At 43.3% G+C, this 17,817-nt stretch overlaps 1 protein-coding gene and 1 long non-coding RNA gene across 6 annotated transcripts in view; one reads left to right on the top strand and one right to left on the bottom strand.

Moving 5' to 3' along the window:
• Positions 1 to 1,879: 1,879 nt before the first annotated feature.
• The window catches only part of SPPL3 (signal peptide peptidase like 3), a 46,612-nt gene continuing 30,674 nt past the window's right edge, over positions 1,880 to 17,817 (bottom strand). For all 4 annotated transcript variants that reach the window (XM_085238590.1, XM_085238591.1, XM_085238593.1 and 1 more), the window contains 8 exons: positions 15,965 to 16,084; positions 12,980 to 13,058; positions 12,137 to 12,249; positions 7,336 to 7,442; positions 6,220 to 6,383; positions 4,797 to 4,996; positions 3,740 to 3,849; positions 1,880 to 3,087 (listed from right to left, as the gene is read on the bottom strand). In XM_085238590.1, coding sequence (XP_085094716.1) covers positions 3,016 to 3,087; positions 3,740 to 3,849; positions 4,797 to 4,996; positions 6,220 to 6,383; positions 7,336 to 7,442; positions 12,137 to 12,249; positions 12,980 to 13,058; positions 15,965 to 16,084 — 965 coding nt within the window. In that variant the 3' untranslated portion in view covers positions 1,880 to 3,015. The remainder of the gene's footprint in view (positions 3,088 to 3,739; positions 3,850 to 4,796; positions 4,997 to 6,219; positions 6,384 to 7,335; positions 7,443 to 12,136; positions 12,250 to 12,979; positions 13,059 to 15,964; positions 16,085 to 17,817) is intronic.
• On the top strand, positions 4,994 to 14,099 carry LOC104913548 (uncharacterized). Of its 2 annotated transcripts, none has more exons than XR_014887047.1 (2): positions 4,994 to 5,827; positions 6,655 to 14,099. It is a non-coding gene; the product is annotated as an uncharacterized LOC104913548 (long non-coding RNA). The 2 variants fall into 2 exon arrangements; XR_014887048.1 differs by having other exon boundaries at positions 6,641 to 14,099.

Raw genomic sequence — 17,817 nt, 5'->3', positions numbered from 1 at the left:
TTTGGTAGACGAATATTTTTTTCCTGACAACTTTTCACAAGAAGACAGGTGCTTCCAGATTGCACTGCAGGCATAAAAGCGTTGAACAAAACTTAAAACCAAGAAGGCATGAAGGTACCCAGCAGGGACAGGGATTCTATGCCCAGATGGCCCTAGGAAATCCAAAGGACCACAGCAGTGTGTTCAGTTTCATCCTCAATGTGCTGTCAGCCAGACCAAAGGAACAAGGCCAGAAGGTTCAGGGCGCCCAGCAGCCGAGTGCCGAGGTACAAATCCTTTCTGTTCCCCCACAAAGTTGAGCTTGTTCTCAACAGGACAGCTGTGGGACAAAGTGTTACAAGCTTTAATTTAATCAAAAATCTTAGGGGAATGTTTTTGCCTCGTTTTGTACAGTTATGCTTTAGTTGGCCTCCCCTAAAGCACCAAAATCCTCTTCTTGTCAGTGGTGGCTGCCGTTGCAATATTGCAAACCCCTTTGGGTTCAACTTTGCTCACCTGGCAGCTGCAGGCTTCCACCTGGGAAGGCAGGCCATCATTTCAGAGCTGGTTCAGAATCAAAGTCCTTCATTTACAACCCCATTTCTTGGTGCAAGTCAGAAGGTCACACACACACAGCACGCATCAAGGCAATACTGATTTATAATAAGAAGGCTAAATTCATTCTAATTAAACAGCAGTTCTAGAACTTTTTCCAGAATTCTTTTTAGTGTAGAGAACCACTAATAGGTGTAAGTTCCTGGCACAGAGTAGAAATGCCACTACAAAACCAGAGAAAGAGCTTTTATTTTAATTCTAAAGGCAGGAGAGCACTCCCAAGAAACTGAGAGCACTTGAGATGTGCAATACTAGCAGGTGGATGGAGGGACTGAGAAGATAAGGCTTCAGCAGACAAGATCTAGAGATATATTCCACTGCTCCATATCCCCAGGCAAAAAAATCAAGTGTCCTTTTTCTCTCTGAATACACTTATCAATATTTTATTCTCCTTAAGTTTTCAGCTGCACACCTCAAACTTCATGTCCTTCTGTCCCAAGCTGACTGCAAGTCTGGGATCTAATACCCACAATAAATGCAGATTTTTAATTTAAAAATATTTACTTCTGAAAGTGACAGTCATCTGACAACGAGCACTGCGGGGACACAACAGAGAAAATGCTTTCAACCAAGTGAAAGATGAGAATGGGGGAAAATAACAAGTCACAGCATGCCTCCTGCTACCCACCCACCAGAAAGCTCTTGGGACCACCTCCACCCCTGGGTTGCTGTGCTGCTTTTTAGCGTCCTCATGTTTTACCTGTGTCACATCTGCTTCAGCCCATCCAGAGGCACTCAGCCACTGCAGCGCCATGGCCTGCGTGCTCAGATAGACCTGCTGAGGAGAACAGAGGGATATGTTAATTAAAAACAGGACAGGCAGATGCTTTGGCCAGACAGAAATTTTGCTCCTGTAATAACAGAGCAGAAAGGATCAGACGTTTCACCTCAACTTCCTTACCTGTTTGTAATAAAGCACTGCCTCGCAGGTACTTTCAGTCAGACCTCAGTCTGAAACATTCCTGTTTCCCTTCTGTCAGCTCCCAGGTCTCAGCACCAGGCTAATGAGGCACAATGGATGAACGTTCTGGTTAGCTCAGGGTTGCCTTTCTGGCAATAAAGCAACAGAACTGGAACTGCTGGTTGGAAAAAAGCAGCCACCAGAACATCTCAAACAGGCTGTCAGGTACAGAGCATCAACACACAGACTGACCAGGCACAACAGGAAAGGACAGTTTTCTTTTTTTTCCTTTTTTTTTTTTTTTTTTTTTCTTTCCTTTAAGGGGCAGGGGCATGGAAAAATACAGCACACTAATGAAACAAAATGCAAAAAAATACAAAAAAATAGAAAATAGAAAAAATGTATTTACAAGTGATACATTACTATGATCAGAAAGCACAAAGACAATTGCTGCTATAATACATGCACCGGGTCAGGAAGGAACTACTAAAACCTGCAAGGGAGCTGTTTGTAAAAAAGAAGAAAAAAAAAGACACCCTTCCCATCCCTCCCCCCTCAAACAAACAGGGTTAGGTTTCAACGTTTTGCTTCCCTAGTTTGCTACATTGATCAAAATCAAATATCCCCTGAAGTCCATGAGTACAGTCGGTACAAATACTACATGTTTTTAAATTGCAGGTTCGGTTTCAGGAGGGGGGAGAAAAACAGCAGCTCATTGTAGATTCATATACAAGAAAGCCAGAGTAAACTGCTCTACATGCTAAAAATTACAGCAAGCCCCTGTCTGCTACATAGCATGATCTTAGCAGGTTTTCCTTTTTATTTATTCATATATATATCTATATGTGTGTGTATATATATATGTATAAAAATCGTGCCCTTTTTCACTGCAACATGACATCTGCGTGGAAATGTAACTTGTTACAACAAATTTTTATATGTATACTGCAAGAAGTCACTCAATGTCTGTGGATTTAATAAGTAACCTCACACCACAGGAAATATTTAATAAATCAAAAAAAAACCCCAAAACAAACCAAAACAAAAAACCCCAAGATTGTGACAGAAGACCTTCTGTCTCAGTTCTTTTCAAAACTGAAGTCCAACAGGAAACTGGTCCCAGTGTATATGAGGGTTCGCTGAAGAGGCTTCAGTTTGCCTAACTTTTTTTTCTCTTAGTGTTCACGAGTTTTTGAACGACTTCAAGCCGTTTTCAGTTTCAAGTCTGTCTCTTCCTCTCTCACGTAGATAACAGTCTGCTACTAATCCATCAGAGCGAGGAAAAGAGGAAAGTGGCTGCAGTTGCACAAAGGGTCCCCAGTTCCACATCTGCGGGGCGATGAGACGGAGCTCCAGAACACCTTAGCTTTTTTCCTTCCCTTCCTTTCAATTCTTTCATACAAGTCCTGTAGTTGGTACCTTCCCAAGTACTTGGCAGCCAGTCCAGCTTCAGGAGATGACAAAGCCACAAGATAAAGTGAAAGGGACCAAGGCAGAAGTTCAGGTCACTGTCTGTTCCATCATACTTCCAGGAAACGGGAGCTGCTGGACTTAGAGTGGAAAGGCTCAGACCACATGCGACGTAGATCGCCCTGGGCAGTGAAACAGCAGCAGGAGACTGCACTTAGAAACTGTAAAGCCTGTTCAGAATTCAGACTTTAAAATACAGGTATAACCATGGGCATATCTGAAAGATAAACAGTTCTCCACCTGTTTTGCAGATTGTAATTAAGACAGTAAAATACATCATTCCTTTCCACCATCAGGCCAAACGGGTCATTTCTGAGGCAGATCTATCTCAAATATTTATGTGGGTGGAAAATTCTGCCCTTTCTTAGGCTCCATTCTCTAGATGGCTAGATGCATATTTCAAAAATAACTCCAAAACATTATGTGTAGACCTGCCTCTCCTCTCTATTCAGCCTTTCTGCAAACGCTTTCTTTCATGGCCAGCTGGGGGAGGACAAACTCTGTTATTTAATTAAGGCAGCTCTTAACACTTCTGAGTTTAGTTTATATTTACTGATACTTCATGTACGTACTTTACTTTCTAGTTTAAGTCTCTCAGTTACTCAGTGCTCCAAAGTGAGAATTCCCCACGGGAGCAGCAGTACATCAGTTCTTGGCCACGGCTGTTGCTGAGGAGTGGACACGCATCCCCCAGTAACTGCTGCCCAGTGCAGGAGCACTGACCTCACTGCCAGCTGAGCCCTGGGCTTCCTGCCAGCAATAATCCTATCTTACCTTTAAATATGCCATGGTGAGGAGTGGCAATAAGGTGAAAGGTACCAAATACAGGAGGGCAGGCTGGGCTGCCCGGTGAATACGAGAGGCTACTGTTGCAGTTAATAGGCCTGTAAAAGAAATAAGTGACTGAACATCTTTAAACAGCATATGGATGTTCTATACCTTTTCATCCACAGGTGTTTCCTTACCCACCACTGTAAGACAGGCTATGGAAAAATGTATTTATCTGTACTTTGCTTTCCCTAAATAGTTATAAGTAGTAGTTGTTCTATTTTAATATTAGGCTGTGCTGAGCCCCTCACTCCAGTTCTAAACCTCAAAGATTAAGCTAATAATAATACAAACTATAACAAAAAGCAAAGGAGAGGAAACTGAGTGTGCACCACACACTGTTTTATGTGCTACTCAGTGCTGGTACTTCTTGAGACTGTCAGTCTGAGGCTCCCAGCCTGAGAAATGAGGGGCTGGGAGGAAGGATTGTTCACACCAGGAATGCTTTTCCTGGAGATGTGCCCAAGAGGAACACGGGGGAAAGCCAGGGGTGGGTGGGAGGGTAGGGAACACAAGTGGAAAGAAACGATCTCTCCATTGCATCTGCTAAAGGGCTGAGGAGATCCAGATACACACACACACACGTCCTGACCTCAGAGAAAAAAATCCATTAGTGAGGAGAGGGACAACAGCTACTTCAAATCACAGATGGCATTCCAGCTGCAACTATTTACAGTTTTCTGTACATACTGTTACAGGATCATAAGGCTTAACACTAGAATACAAAAATACTGCAACTATCATCTATTTGTACTCTTTCACAGCATAACCCATCTAGAAACTCCCATGTTTTGTCTGCCCTACCCACGTATGAGCTAGAGCAGCTTCGTAAAGCAAGGTACAAAAAGTTCCTCACAGAAAGATGCCGATCATCTCTTTCATCCTCAAAATAAAATCCACAGTCTCCCAAAGCCTCGGTACTTTGTTTCATTGTCTTTCAAACCTACTACAATAATCCCACTCTTGCTCACTAAGCAGCTAACCATATTAAACCAATACTTACCTACAAAATATCCAATAAGTGTGCAGTGAAAGTAAGAGACCTTCTGCATACGTCCAGAGATGTTCCCTGGTCCTGGGGCACCGCAGGAATCGCTGTTGGCTTGTTTTTTGTAGTTATCGTAGCGCAGGACGAAGCAGAGCAGAAGACCTGGCATCACAATATCTCCAATCCCCAGCATAGAGAAGTGGCTGCCCGTGGAACTGCAGAGCAATTGAAACTGGGTTTGCACCCATACACGAGATAACAAGCTCCAGACTCCTCCACTTTCTTTCTGAGCTTCATTTTGCACATGCCCTTCTTATACTTTTATGCAGTAGAAACTATTGCATAAATACCAGCCACTAAAGACTTTCCTTAGTGACTTCATCACCATTTCAGCTCAGTTTTAAATGTTCTTATTTAGACATTGTTGCTCCAAAGCAGGTATTCCTACTTGCAGGGTTTAAGCTGCTTTGCTGGAAGTCACTCAGTGAAACAGATCCACCAGCTCAGTGCTTCAATCACTTCTCTCCCATCCAACAACGGGAGCTGGGTACCAGCTGACAGTTATTACCAACCATTTGATTCACATTGATAAACACTGTGCCTTCATTCCAGTGTAGATAAATCTCCTCTAATGTAAAACAACAAATCAGTTTATGGCCTTTTCAGATCTTTGGCTTAATTCAGACACAACGCATATAAAACTGTAATTTTGTTGGATTCCCAGGAAAGAGCCAACTGCTAAGCAGATTAAAAATTGAAATTTGCCATTATCATAAACACAAGATCTTTTTTTCTGAAAACAATGCCAAATAAGTTTATTGCAGAATAAACTAAACAATTTTCTTGTTATCAGTGCAGATAATCACCCCCTAATCTCTGCTATTTCAGCACTCCTGCATCGAAAGAACAGAATAACGATAAGCCAACGGACTGCACGGCTTTGAAGCGCTCGTAGGCTTATGTGGAGCTGGCTTAAAACCCTAATCAAGGAACTCCTGCAGTTGAGAGATGTGGAATAATCTCCCTCCAACACAGCACTTCACCCAGTAAGTCTTCACTGCCCATCCCAGTCTCTAACTCCCCCTGCAGTTATGCAGTACTTCTGACTACTCTAATTTTAGAATAAACCTAAGCTCTTTTTGGTTTTAAGCAGGAATTCATAAACACGTAACTACTGCAGAACTCACTCAAAAAGTGTATCTGTTCTGAACAGGCCAGAACCTAACTTAGGATCTTTTCTGCGTTTTTGAGACAGCAAATAGGAAGCACCAAATCCTTAAAACTCTACTTCAGAGATCGTTATCACAAAGAGGGATTGATCGAATAGGAAACCAAGCTGGTGTTTTCCAATAGAATTAGCAGAAAATAGAATTAGTGCTAATATAGTGCTGAGGGACACTTTTCTTCTATAGTACCATAAAAGAATTGCTGATCTTACCTTGGAAATACAAGTTTACCAGGCAGTGACAGACGGGGAACATCTCTGCCCACGTTTGGTCCCAGGTGAAGTTTCCGGGATAAAACGTCGAGGGGATTATCAGCAGGTTGTGTGGCCACTTTCACCATCACATTGCTGTTAAAGATGTATGCAGAAAAAAAGACCTACGGAGCAAGAAAATCCTTAGAAATGACAAACTGTAATTATACAGCAACTTAAAGCAGCTCTTTTTCCCCCTTCTTTTTGCTTCACCTATTCAACAGAAGATTGTTTCCACTTCCGTACACATACGTTGTAGATATGGTAACAAAATGCAGAATGTTTTTTAGAAAAAGTGTTGTTTGTTGGTTTTTATATACTATTTTAGTTTTTTACACGATTACTCCTCAAGAATAACTGGAATGTACTTTCTGATATCAAGATACTGACCAACAGGTACTACAATATCTGGACAATGAGCACCAGGAAGAGGATGGTACTGAGGCACCCAATATAAGAAAGCTGGAAAGCAGAGAAGAGGTAAGCACAGTGCTCAGCCTGGGTGATGCAACACTTATTTCTAATAGGCTCTCACACTACAGCTCACACACAGAAAGACTGACTCACTGCCAGAGCTGTCAGCAAGGGCCTCCCCAGTCAGTGCCTGCTGCTATGCAAAGGTAGAACTAAATGCTTTCAGTATCACCAAATATATTGTCAGGTTTCTTGCAAAAGTGCTGTAAGATTTTATGCCAGTTTTACTGGCTATAAATCAGTTTGCATTCCTGTTCTGAGGATTCCACTGCTAGTCTTAAGTTGGCATGCAGCACCGTGCAAGTGTGGATAAGGCTTTACATTCATTTGGAACTGCTTGTTCTGATCTGCAGCCAAGCCTTCAAAATTGAAGGTCTCGTTTTTTTTAGAATCTGCCAAAGCTGAAGTATTCTAATGATGTTTCTGCTTTTGTTAACTAATTAGGGAGGAAATTATAATGTATTCCACTGAAGGCTTTAAGTTTTCAGAAGAGAGCAATGAAGCTCAGCTTCATACTAGCACGTTTCATGTGAAGACAGCACAAGGCCAATTACAAATCCAAACAATAAAAACAGTTTTAGCAGAACAAAACAAAGCACTTACCCAAAAGACATCATAAATTAGTAACCCAGAGAGCAGCAAGCAGGAAACCTTCAGGCTCGGCAGCCGGACAAAGGCTATCATTGCAACACACAGGCCCATAGCCAGAGCTACAAAATGCAAGTACACAATTAGTGCATTAAGAATAAAAACAAACCCCAAACCAAACAAGTAACAACAAAAAAAGAAACCAACACTCCTCTCGCCCAAAAAAAACACCAACTTAGAAGAAGTTTCTGCTTGCACCTGAGCAGCACTGCGTGCACTAGATGGATTTCTAATATTTCCAGATACTGAAGTTCTTACAAGTCAGGAGAAGACAAAATACACTCAAAGAGGAACACATCCATCTGCAAATATCCCCACAGAAACAAAAATACCACTCCACTTCCACTGTGCACCACAAGCAAATGTTCTCAGAGTCCTAGAGACTATCTCCCCACAAAACACAAACTCTCCAGTTACAAACAACAACATCAGTTTTCAACCCTATGTGCCCCCAGCAGGAAACAACTCCAGAAATCAACATGCTAACGTCACACAGTACGACAAGAAGTACTCAAACCAATCTTCTACTTGAACAAGATAGTACAAGGCTGCCCAAACATCAGCTGTGAGCTCCTACTGTTTAGAAGTACAGGGATTTCCCAGTAACAAACATCTGTGTGAAGATGCCTGCCAATCAGTGGGAAGACAGGGCAAGTCCTCTCCCAGAGGTGAGCCTTCAGACACACCAGCAAACTGCACTGACTGATGCTGCAAGCTCAGAGTTGTCAATTCTGTTCCAGGAGAAGATTAAGGATGTGCAATGCAAAATTAAACCTGAAACGTGACACACATGTCTAGAAATGGGAGGTGGGGGGAACCCTTCCTCTGCAGTCACAAATCCAATCCCCTACGTATTTCGTCAGCATAAGCTCAGCAGCATGACAACTTGATCAGGCCACAGTTCACAAGTTAACATTCTAATTCTCACACTATCATTGCAGAATAGCAGAAATCCATTACACTTGCATTTCATCCAGAAGATACGGAGTTCTTCCATCAAAGCACTACAGAGACAATTTAGTACAGATTTGAGAGACAAAGCCATGGAGCAGCTCCCAGCACAGCTGCACGCAATGCCCAGACTGCCGGGCCCACCTCAACATCTCCATGTAACCCTGAGCAGCACGGCTGCCAGTTTTAATGAAGTGATGTGATTACTGAGATTAAAAAAAAGAAGTATCCTAAATCATGCTGCATTATTGCAACTTATTATAGAACAGAAATTATTGATGTTTAAGGAATGTGACACAGCAAAGCAGGGAGCGAAAGAAGTGCGTTCAGTAATTCAGTACAGCCTTCAGTTACAGACTTCCTCTGAAGAAGAGCAAATACAAAGGAACAGGCTGTCTTAAATCAAAGAGATTTCTCCAAAGCCAATGCTAATAATAGCTCAGGCTGGCCTATGTTTAGGAGAGGATTTCCACGTTATAATTAACTAGCAGTGGAAATATTTTAACCAATGTGAAGTTTTAGCTATTGTTCACACAGCCAGTTCCTGTACTGTGGAAATTCACCCATGCGACACATTTTCATTGTACTGAGTGAGCAGAGTGTTTAAAAGGGGGTAGAAAAGAGAAATGGAAAGATGGACGGCTAGACAGAGAGACAGATGGAGGGACAGGCAAACAGAATGTTGGACAGATAGATGGAAGAAGGATGGAAGGACAGATGGGACAGAGCATCAGATGGACAGACGGAAAGGCAGACAGCAATGGATGGAGTGTCAGATGGAAAGACAAACTGATGGAGTGATGGACAGGCAGAAATACAGGCAGTGCTGGAGGAACAGACAGGAGGACGCATGGACAGGATGAGGGAGTGCTGGATGGACGGAAAGACAGACAGTCAAATTGAATGTCAGATGGACGGAGACGGCCCGTTTGTCCTTCTGTCTGTCCGTCTGTCTATGCACCCTTTCATGCATGTGCCCATCTGTCTGTCCGTCCATCTGTCTGCCTGTCTCTGCCCTTGTCTGTCCACCAGTCTGTCCTTCTGCAAACGTCCATCAGTCCATCCAATTGCCTGTCAAATCCATCTTTCCATCTCTCTGCCCTCTGCCAGAGGGACTGACTGACAGGATGATGGACGGACAGACTGAAGGAGGGCACTGACAGACAGAGGGACAGACAGAAAGATGGTCAGTTAGTCTTTCCATCCATCCTTCAGTCTGCCAATCCATTCATCTTTCTGTAAGTCTTTCTGTCTCTCTGGCCACCTGACTGTCTTTCTGTCCATCAGTCTTCCCATCCGTCCATCAGTCCGACTGTCAGAAGGACAAACTGACAGACAAGGAGACAGAAAGATGGACCAACACACAGACCGAAAGCCGTGCCAACAGCAGCTCAGCTGGAAGTGCTGAACTGACAGCATTACCTGAAAGAGCCACCATTCAGTCAACTGAAGGGACTGACTTCCACGCCCCAACAAGCACACCTCTTCCAGAATAAGGATATTCTGAGGAATATTCTGAAGATTATGATTAATCCTGCATCTGTGATTAAATCTTAGGCTTGCAGATGTTTTTTTTTGTTTGTTTGTTTTTTTTTTTTTTTTAGCTCTATTGAACTACTGCAACCAGAACAGATGAAATCAGTGGTGCAATTTCTGTTCTGCAGATCATTACATAAACAAGCAGGACTTAAGCTTCACCCATAAGCCACCAGTTGACCTTTGAAACAGGTGCTGAAGCTGTGACCTAATTACGTACCTACAGAACTCTCAAAGTATATTTACAAAGCAGAAATAAACACACACCATGTAGCAGTTTCTGTTTGGTTGCTGCAATAGCTAAGATCCATAGCAGTTCCCAGGGTACCCAGGACTGTTCAGTTCACTCCACTGCTGCCAAAGGATACTGCATAAATCTACAGATACCACTCCCATTTTCCATCTCCACACACTTCCTCTCTTTAGGAAAGCTTTTAAAAGACAGCCTTCTCATCCTATCCTGTAACCAGTCCCTGGACTTAGGAACAATCCAACCAACTACCAGGGGACAAGGGAATTCCATTCAAGCAGTGAAGGCTTTTCTGGCAGAAACTGCTGCACCTCGATTCTGCAGATAACAGAAAAAGCCACTGAGTGTTTTCCTTTTTACTTAGCTCTAAAATACTCAGAAAGAAAGATTGAGCTGCACAACAAGGCACACCCTGCTCCTCCCTGCAGCCAGAAGTGCAGGCAATATAAGCACAGTCACATCTGCTTCATTTCTGCTGACAGGACCAGAGGGATTTAAACAAAGTAAGGGAGGCTAACCTACATAGTACAACCTCTGTAATATAAAAGACATAAAATACTCCAAAGCTAAATGGCATCAACACAATTCACTGCATCATAAATAACCACAAAGAAATAAAACCCAGGAAGCGCTCAGTGCCCACAGATCAGAGCTCTGCAGGTGCCTCAATGCCTGCTATTTCAGAGTGCACTGCTCCCAGAAATGACTACTCTGAGTAAATGCTTCTGTCAGCTTCTCTGTACAGACAAATCTCTTCAGACTGTGTCAAAATTCACACTTGAAACGACATTTAACTGTGTATGCACCACAGATCAAGAATCACCCTTGATTCCTTGGTGGGCCACCCTGCATAAAACAAAAAAAACATCATCTGCATTCTTCCATGTGGTAGCAGTGTTTTACAAGGTATTCCCTAGCAGGCAACAGGTGGAAGTTTCAGTGGCAGCAGAGAGCAGGACTGACACATAACCCCCAAATACAAAATTCGCAGTCAAGGTGCCAGTGCTCGGGACTTGTTGCTGCTATCTCATTTAGGAGCAACTAGAAAGCTGGGGGCATATATATATTTTATTGAAAGATGCAATTTCAAGGCTGTTCCAGTTATTTTTCCTCAAGCAATCACCACCTCAGGATGTCACTTCATGAGATGTTCTGAGCCAATTCAGCGCCTGACACCGCTGAGAGGCAGCAGCTCTGCCCCTGGCTGCCCCCTTCATCCCTCTGCTGTCACATCCACTCGATCCTCTCAGATCCCATCGTGCTGCCACTTACCTTTTGCCAAATCTAGTGCATACCTGACTGCACAATAATCCGATTCATCCCACTGCAGCAGCAGAAAAATAGCCCAGCAAAAAAGAGCACGCTACCATTCTAGTGAGCTGAATCAGTTCACCATGACTAAATGAATGCCAGAGCTAGGACAAGAGGTTTGGACGGCAGAGGGGAGGAGGAAAGCTCTTCGTGGGAACAGTAAGCTGTGAATTTGGTTCAACCGGGATAGAAAAAGGGAAAAAAAAATAAAGAATATAGCAAAAAAATCACACTTTCATCCACACTTTCAGCTGTATGCCTGCCAGCTCCAGCCATCCCAGCCAGCACCATCGCAGACAACGAGCTGCTGCCTCACAACAAAGTCTTTGATCGTCCGAAGCAAAACCCAACGCAGCTCACAGCAGAAATGAACCAGACTGTTAAGATCATGTTATGATTCATGAGCAACCACTGTCTCCACACACCTTTACCTAAAGCTGGCAGTTCACCCTGCTCCACACAGGTGCAGGAAGCCTTTCATGGGTGTTCCAGCACTTCCTGGGAAGTTTTCACAAACCAGAAAAACAGGAGTCCCCATCATTACTCCAGCATGCTTCTGACAGGGCTTGTTTTCAGGGAGTCTACCACCCAAATATGACAATTCAGCAAGACATCAATAACAGCAAGTGTCGCCAGCCATCCCCAGGTGTCTGCGTGCATCAGAACAGGCACGAACTGGCAATCAAATCTCTTCATTTGCATACTCACCATCCATGAGGAGCCAGTGGCCAGTTAGGACCCAGATGAGCACAAGCATCACAGACAGTGAAAAGGAAAGCAACTCAGCAGCAGTGAAACGCCCGCAGCAGCCAAAGGAAATCCTAGGAACAACACACAAACATCAGCTGCAGAGCTTCAGGTTGCCATTTACACAACAGAAAACGGGCGCTACTGGAACAAAGCTCAACCATTGGTGAAGGGTGCCAAGAACAACCGAGGAGTCGTTCTTTTGCCACAAATAGGTACCAGAACAGCAGCAAAATACACTTTCCTAACATTCAGGTGATGTGTGACGCCTGAACTATAATGATGGAATAAAGCCTGTAAATCCTGGCACCCCTTTTGAAATGGCTCGCATGGATGGCATTTCCTACTACCATCTGGAAGTGCTTTTTGCAGCACGAACCTGAGGCACAAGAAAAAAAGCAAACATCTGACTTCAAAAGATGACATGAACCACTGTCATTTTCACCAGTGTAACTACAGTCTCCAAACAAGCCAGCACTAACATCCTTAACAACATTAACAAACATTAAAACCCAACACCAATTCTGAAACTGAATTCTCAGCAAAAATAAGCCAAACTTCTTAAAAGCCACTGTGGGGAAATCCATTCCCCTGCAATGGTTTTGTGTTTCCCAGCCTGTCAAGCATGCGTGACTTGCAGGAACGATGCTCCCCAGTGCTGGAGTGGAAGCACAGTGTTTGCACAGAAGTATGCACAAACTCGAGCCCCAAGGTTAATCCTTGTAACCAAAGACTCTGCTAAAGAATTCATATTAAAATAAATAGCATATAAGAAGAGGAGTAAAACATTTTTCAAGTCCTTACTTGTTTTGAGGCGAACAAGGCCGTGTTAAGTACTGGCACATCGGGAGCAAAAGGAAAGCAAAAGCTATTGTTGCAAGGACTAGAAAAGGAAGAAAAGGTAAAATTAGTACATCCAGACCTCATTTCTGCAGCACACGAAGTAGCTTCTCCAATCTGAAAAAGCTCTTGCAAAAATGTTCTATTATGATACACAGTATTACTAAAACAGCACCAGTTAAAGACTCCAAGGTTTTTCTTCTATTAATTTCAAATTTCAATCACAATAAAAGCTCTTAAAAGCATCGAATGCTCCTATCTCCAAACCTAAAAGGAAAAAATATACGTTAACAAAAATCACCATCAAAGCTGTTCACGTAGGCAATAAAAAGTTTCCGAGTGTTTCCAGGAGTCAACAAAAAGGAAAGATCTTACTACAAACTGTGGGGTCCTTAACATTTTAGCACACAGCACACACAGCTCAGCACAACAAAGGCGTTCTCTGGTTTTTCAACTCAGTCACTTTTTTCTCCCTTCTCACTCATAACCGTTTGTTCATTACTCAATCACAGCACAACTGAAAAATAGGTAAAATACAAACTGCTTTAAGCTTCTGAGAACAGGAAAAAATGGTGAAACGACAGAAATCACCAAACGCAACATTTCCACAAATATTTTCTGTTTTTATGAAGCCTATTTTTCCCACCCACACATCAGTAAAAAAAGTTCAGTAACTGCTGGCATTTCTCACCATTCTTCCCTTCCAGCTTTTTGCTTTTTAATAACAGCATGGGTTTTGTATTAAGGCTCTTTAAAAGGCGGAAGAGTGAGGGCTTGGAGAAGTGCCCGGCAGCAGCACCGACACGGCAGCCAGAACTGATGGAGCACGGACAGCAAATGCAAACCGAAGGAACGAGCGTCCACTCATTCCTTAGATGTTCTGGTGGTTGTCATTGCTTTTTTTAAATATTTTTTTTCTTTCCTAAGCTATGAGGGGGAGGAATCAAACATTCTCTTAGCACACAGCTGAAGCCAATTGGAGAAAAATTGCCTTGGTTTACACTGCACCTTTCCACCCCTCAACTCTGCCCCGTCTGGCTAGAAGAAATAAATAAATAACCAAATAAATACACCAAATTAAAAAGTGTCTGTTGGCAAACAGCACCAGAGAAACTCACAGTTCTATTCGCATTTTAGATAGGAGGGGAAAAAAAAAAACAGAATGGGCAGAGAAAGAACACAGAGTGTAAGACCTCTGCACTCAGGTACCTCAGGTGCTTTTCCGAGGTGCCTGGGAAAGGTTCCCCACCAGAGGATCCCACACCTCCTGTCCTGGCTTCCACCACCACTGCTACTCTGAAGCTGGGCTCCCTCAGAGAGAGATCAGATGTAATACCACCAACACACATCTGCCCACAAGGACCCGCTCTCAGCTTTGCTCCTTACAGCCCAGCTGACGTTTCTCCTTCCCCTCAGTCTCAATACCTACTGTAGGATCAGGACACCCTGGCCTAACTCCCCCCAGCAGGCACGGTGCCACCCCCAGCTCTGCCTGCTCCCAGCCCAGCGCTGCGGTGGGGCCTTCCCTGCATCCTGACCCTTCCCTAACAGCCAGTGTTCAGGGCAGAAAGATTTAAGAGCAGTTTAAGAAACCAGATACCAGCCATAATTTGAAAACACGCCCACACCAGCCTCTGAACTCTACACAAAGGGAGACGTATTTGAGCTGGAGACCCGGCCGTGGCCTGCTCCCTGCCAAGTGCCTCCAACAGAGCTCCTGGGCTCTGTGCTGAGTGACACTCCCTGATGTGAGGCCACAACAGTATCATAAACCAAGAGCAGAGATACCCTAGGGCACCAATCCAGAGACTCAGTACTCTTAAACCTGGAACAAGCCCTTGCTGGAACAGTGCAGCCTGACTACACACCACAAGCCTCACAAAAAGTCACAAATGTCAGGGTCATTCTGGAAATACACGGATCAGTAAGATTGACTTTAATGTTTTTTTTTCGTCATAAAGCTTCCCTTATCACTAACATCTATCTTGTGCAGTAATTTATACAAAGTAATGATCTACTTTGGATACGTGACAGCAGCCAGAGCTGCACCAAGTGCCCAGCAGTGTGGCACCAGCAGCACAGACTGCAGCACCAGCACTCATCTGGAGAAGGATTTGGCCTTTGCCCACCAACACCAGCACTGCTGAGGAGGCTGGAGGAGAGGTGGACATCAGGAGGGAAAAGCACGCACTGCAAATCTGTAAAGTGGGAGGAGAGGTACAGGAGGGGTTAAAAGTCTTCCCAGACTCAGTGCATGAACTGAGGACAATTTTTTAAAGCCTGTGCACATTTGGAGCAGTAAGGAGGACCTTGTTTCCCTGAATAGCAGCTGGCCTCTTGGAAATCTGCAGGAAGATCAAAAGGCCAACACTTTCCAAAAATCAGAGTCCTGGTATTTACTTAAATAGCCAAATGTAAACAATAATAAATAGGATCAGAGGAGTTGCAATTTATTTGCAGTCATCTCATTTCTGTCCTAAGGCCAAGCAGTGCAAGAGTAACACTGACAATTAAAAACCCTTCAAACGATGAAAATCAGTATAAGAGCAAAAAATAAAACTGAACTAGGGAAAGAATTTCATGTATGGTCTCCAGAGCCTCCTTCTATGCTATGAACTAATACCAAATTATGGCCCGATCCTACAAAGTAGCTGAAGTGGGAAATACCACATACAGTTCTAAGCACCGATTTTTAACAAGGGAACTATTTACTTAAAATGACACATCCAGCACCTTTCAAAACTCTTGCAATTTATAGGTCAGTAAGTTTAACAAACCTTGGAGTTTACTTCTCAAACAGGGAGTGAAAACACAATCATGAAACCAATTCATTTTTTGAAAATGCACGGTGACACGCCTTATAATTTTTGAAAAAAACCAATAATGCAAAATGACATCAATGTTTTATCTTCTATTCCGATGATTAAAAAGAGAAGAAAACACAGTCACCTGCTGTGCAGATTGTGAAGACAACTTGAACTGAGTCGAAGAAGAAGAACATAACAAGGAGAGACACAGACGCTCCGATGGGCAGGAACAACGCCTGCGTGGAATCGATGGTTTGAATACCTGCAGAAGAAAGAAGGTGACACTTAATGTGGGCTCCTTCATACCAGACACACGCCTGAAGCCTGTCCTGACTGACAGACACCACTCTGGGTTTGCACACTGTGCTTCATGTCAGTGTTGGTGCCATAGAAATTCACTCTGTACTGCAGCTCTGAAATGACACAGCTTTGGCAGGGAGGGTGGGCACCAACAGGACTGCTCTGTTGTAACTCAGGAACTGAAAGCAGGCTCGTGTTTTGTTGTTTTTTTCCCCCTGGTGCCACAGACTGAATAACAAGTTAAAAATTAACATTAACTCGTGATTATGAATCACATATGTATGCACAAACCTATACACAAACACACACAAGTATACATACACACGAATTGCATGTGTGTGTAGAAGTGTGTGTATTTTTCCCAGTAGAGTGGCACAGTAATGGGTTGCTTACAGAACTCACAGTTACCAACATATTTAGGGACGTCAAAAAACCCTCACGGAAATGAAAAAAACACAATTTCTGTCAACAGTATGTTGTAATTTTTATAAAAGAAAAGCAGAACCATGATCACAGACATCACACTGCTTACTCTGCACCAACCCTTGGTACTTCTGTTACTGAGCAGTGACAAAAGGCTGAAGCACAACACAGACAGCCCAGTGATGACAGCACCGAGACAGAAAGTCCTGTGTCCTAATCTGTGGCTTACATCTAGTTCCTCCTGCCTTCAGAAATGAAATTTATTTACATGCTCTTCCATTTCCCAAGGAAAAAAACAGAAGCGACATATGACAAACTGCCCTGGCATATGGGAATTAGTGCGTGCAGTGTTAAATGTCAGAGTTCTTCATTTCAGTTCTGATCAGTTTGATGGCTAATCCCCTTGCTGCGCTCACTCCCCAGCCCAGCTCCTGTACTTCCCAGATGCCCAAAGCCCAGCAGCTCACTGCTGAACCACCTCCGTGCTGGAATTGTGCTGCCAATGGTTAAAAAAACCCCAATGCCACAAAACACATCCCCCTTCTTATTATGTATTAATTTCAAGCTGTATTTCTTGTCTGAAACAAAGCCATCTCAGCATTCAGAGGTCTGTGCACAGGGCTCACCTATCCCAGACCCATGTTTTCCACTTGCTGAAATTTCATTCCAGAGTCTGTTCTCACAGGACAGTCACGTATGTTACTGTAAATTACACTCAGGTGTAAATTTACAGCACATTGTGTACAACACATTCCACTCCAATTGTTCACATATACATTTTTGCTTGCAAAACAGCATATCTCTGATGGCCAAGCTGCCTGGGATCTATTCATCCGGTAACAGAGGGGACAGCCACTGCATCGGAGCTGACAGGTTAATCTCCACTCTGAAAGGGCTGTGTGTACACATGCTTTGTTTTCCATTTTACATGAGCCACCCAAAGCCATGTGAAAGCTATACTCCAGTATCTATGTTGATAAAGCTGAATCATCCCTATAGATTCATTAGCATAGCATGACATTAAACCTCTAATTGTCTGCAGACAGGCCAACGTGTCGTGTCACTGTGATAAACACCAAAGAGAAATTAATTACACTGCCTTCCATAACTCTATTTCAAATATAAAAATAAAAGCAGTTTCCATATCCAGCAGGACCTGACAAATTGCACAGCATGAAGTTTCTATGCGTTATGGAAACACGACACTGATGGCTTAAATTCAGCTTCCGAGGACACAAGCTGAGTTGATGGCATGTGCTTCCACAGAACAGC

This window comes from Meleagris gallopavo, chromosome 17 (assembly GCF_905368555.1).
Source record: "Meleagris gallopavo chromosome 17, MGAL_WU_HG_1.1, whole genome shotgun sequence".
Taxonomy (NCBI): Eukaryota; Metazoa; Chordata; class Aves; order Galliformes; family Phasianidae; genus Meleagris; species Meleagris gallopavo.
Note: the sequence above shows the minus strand (reverse complement) of the source record. Positions and strands in the feature narration are given on the sequence as shown.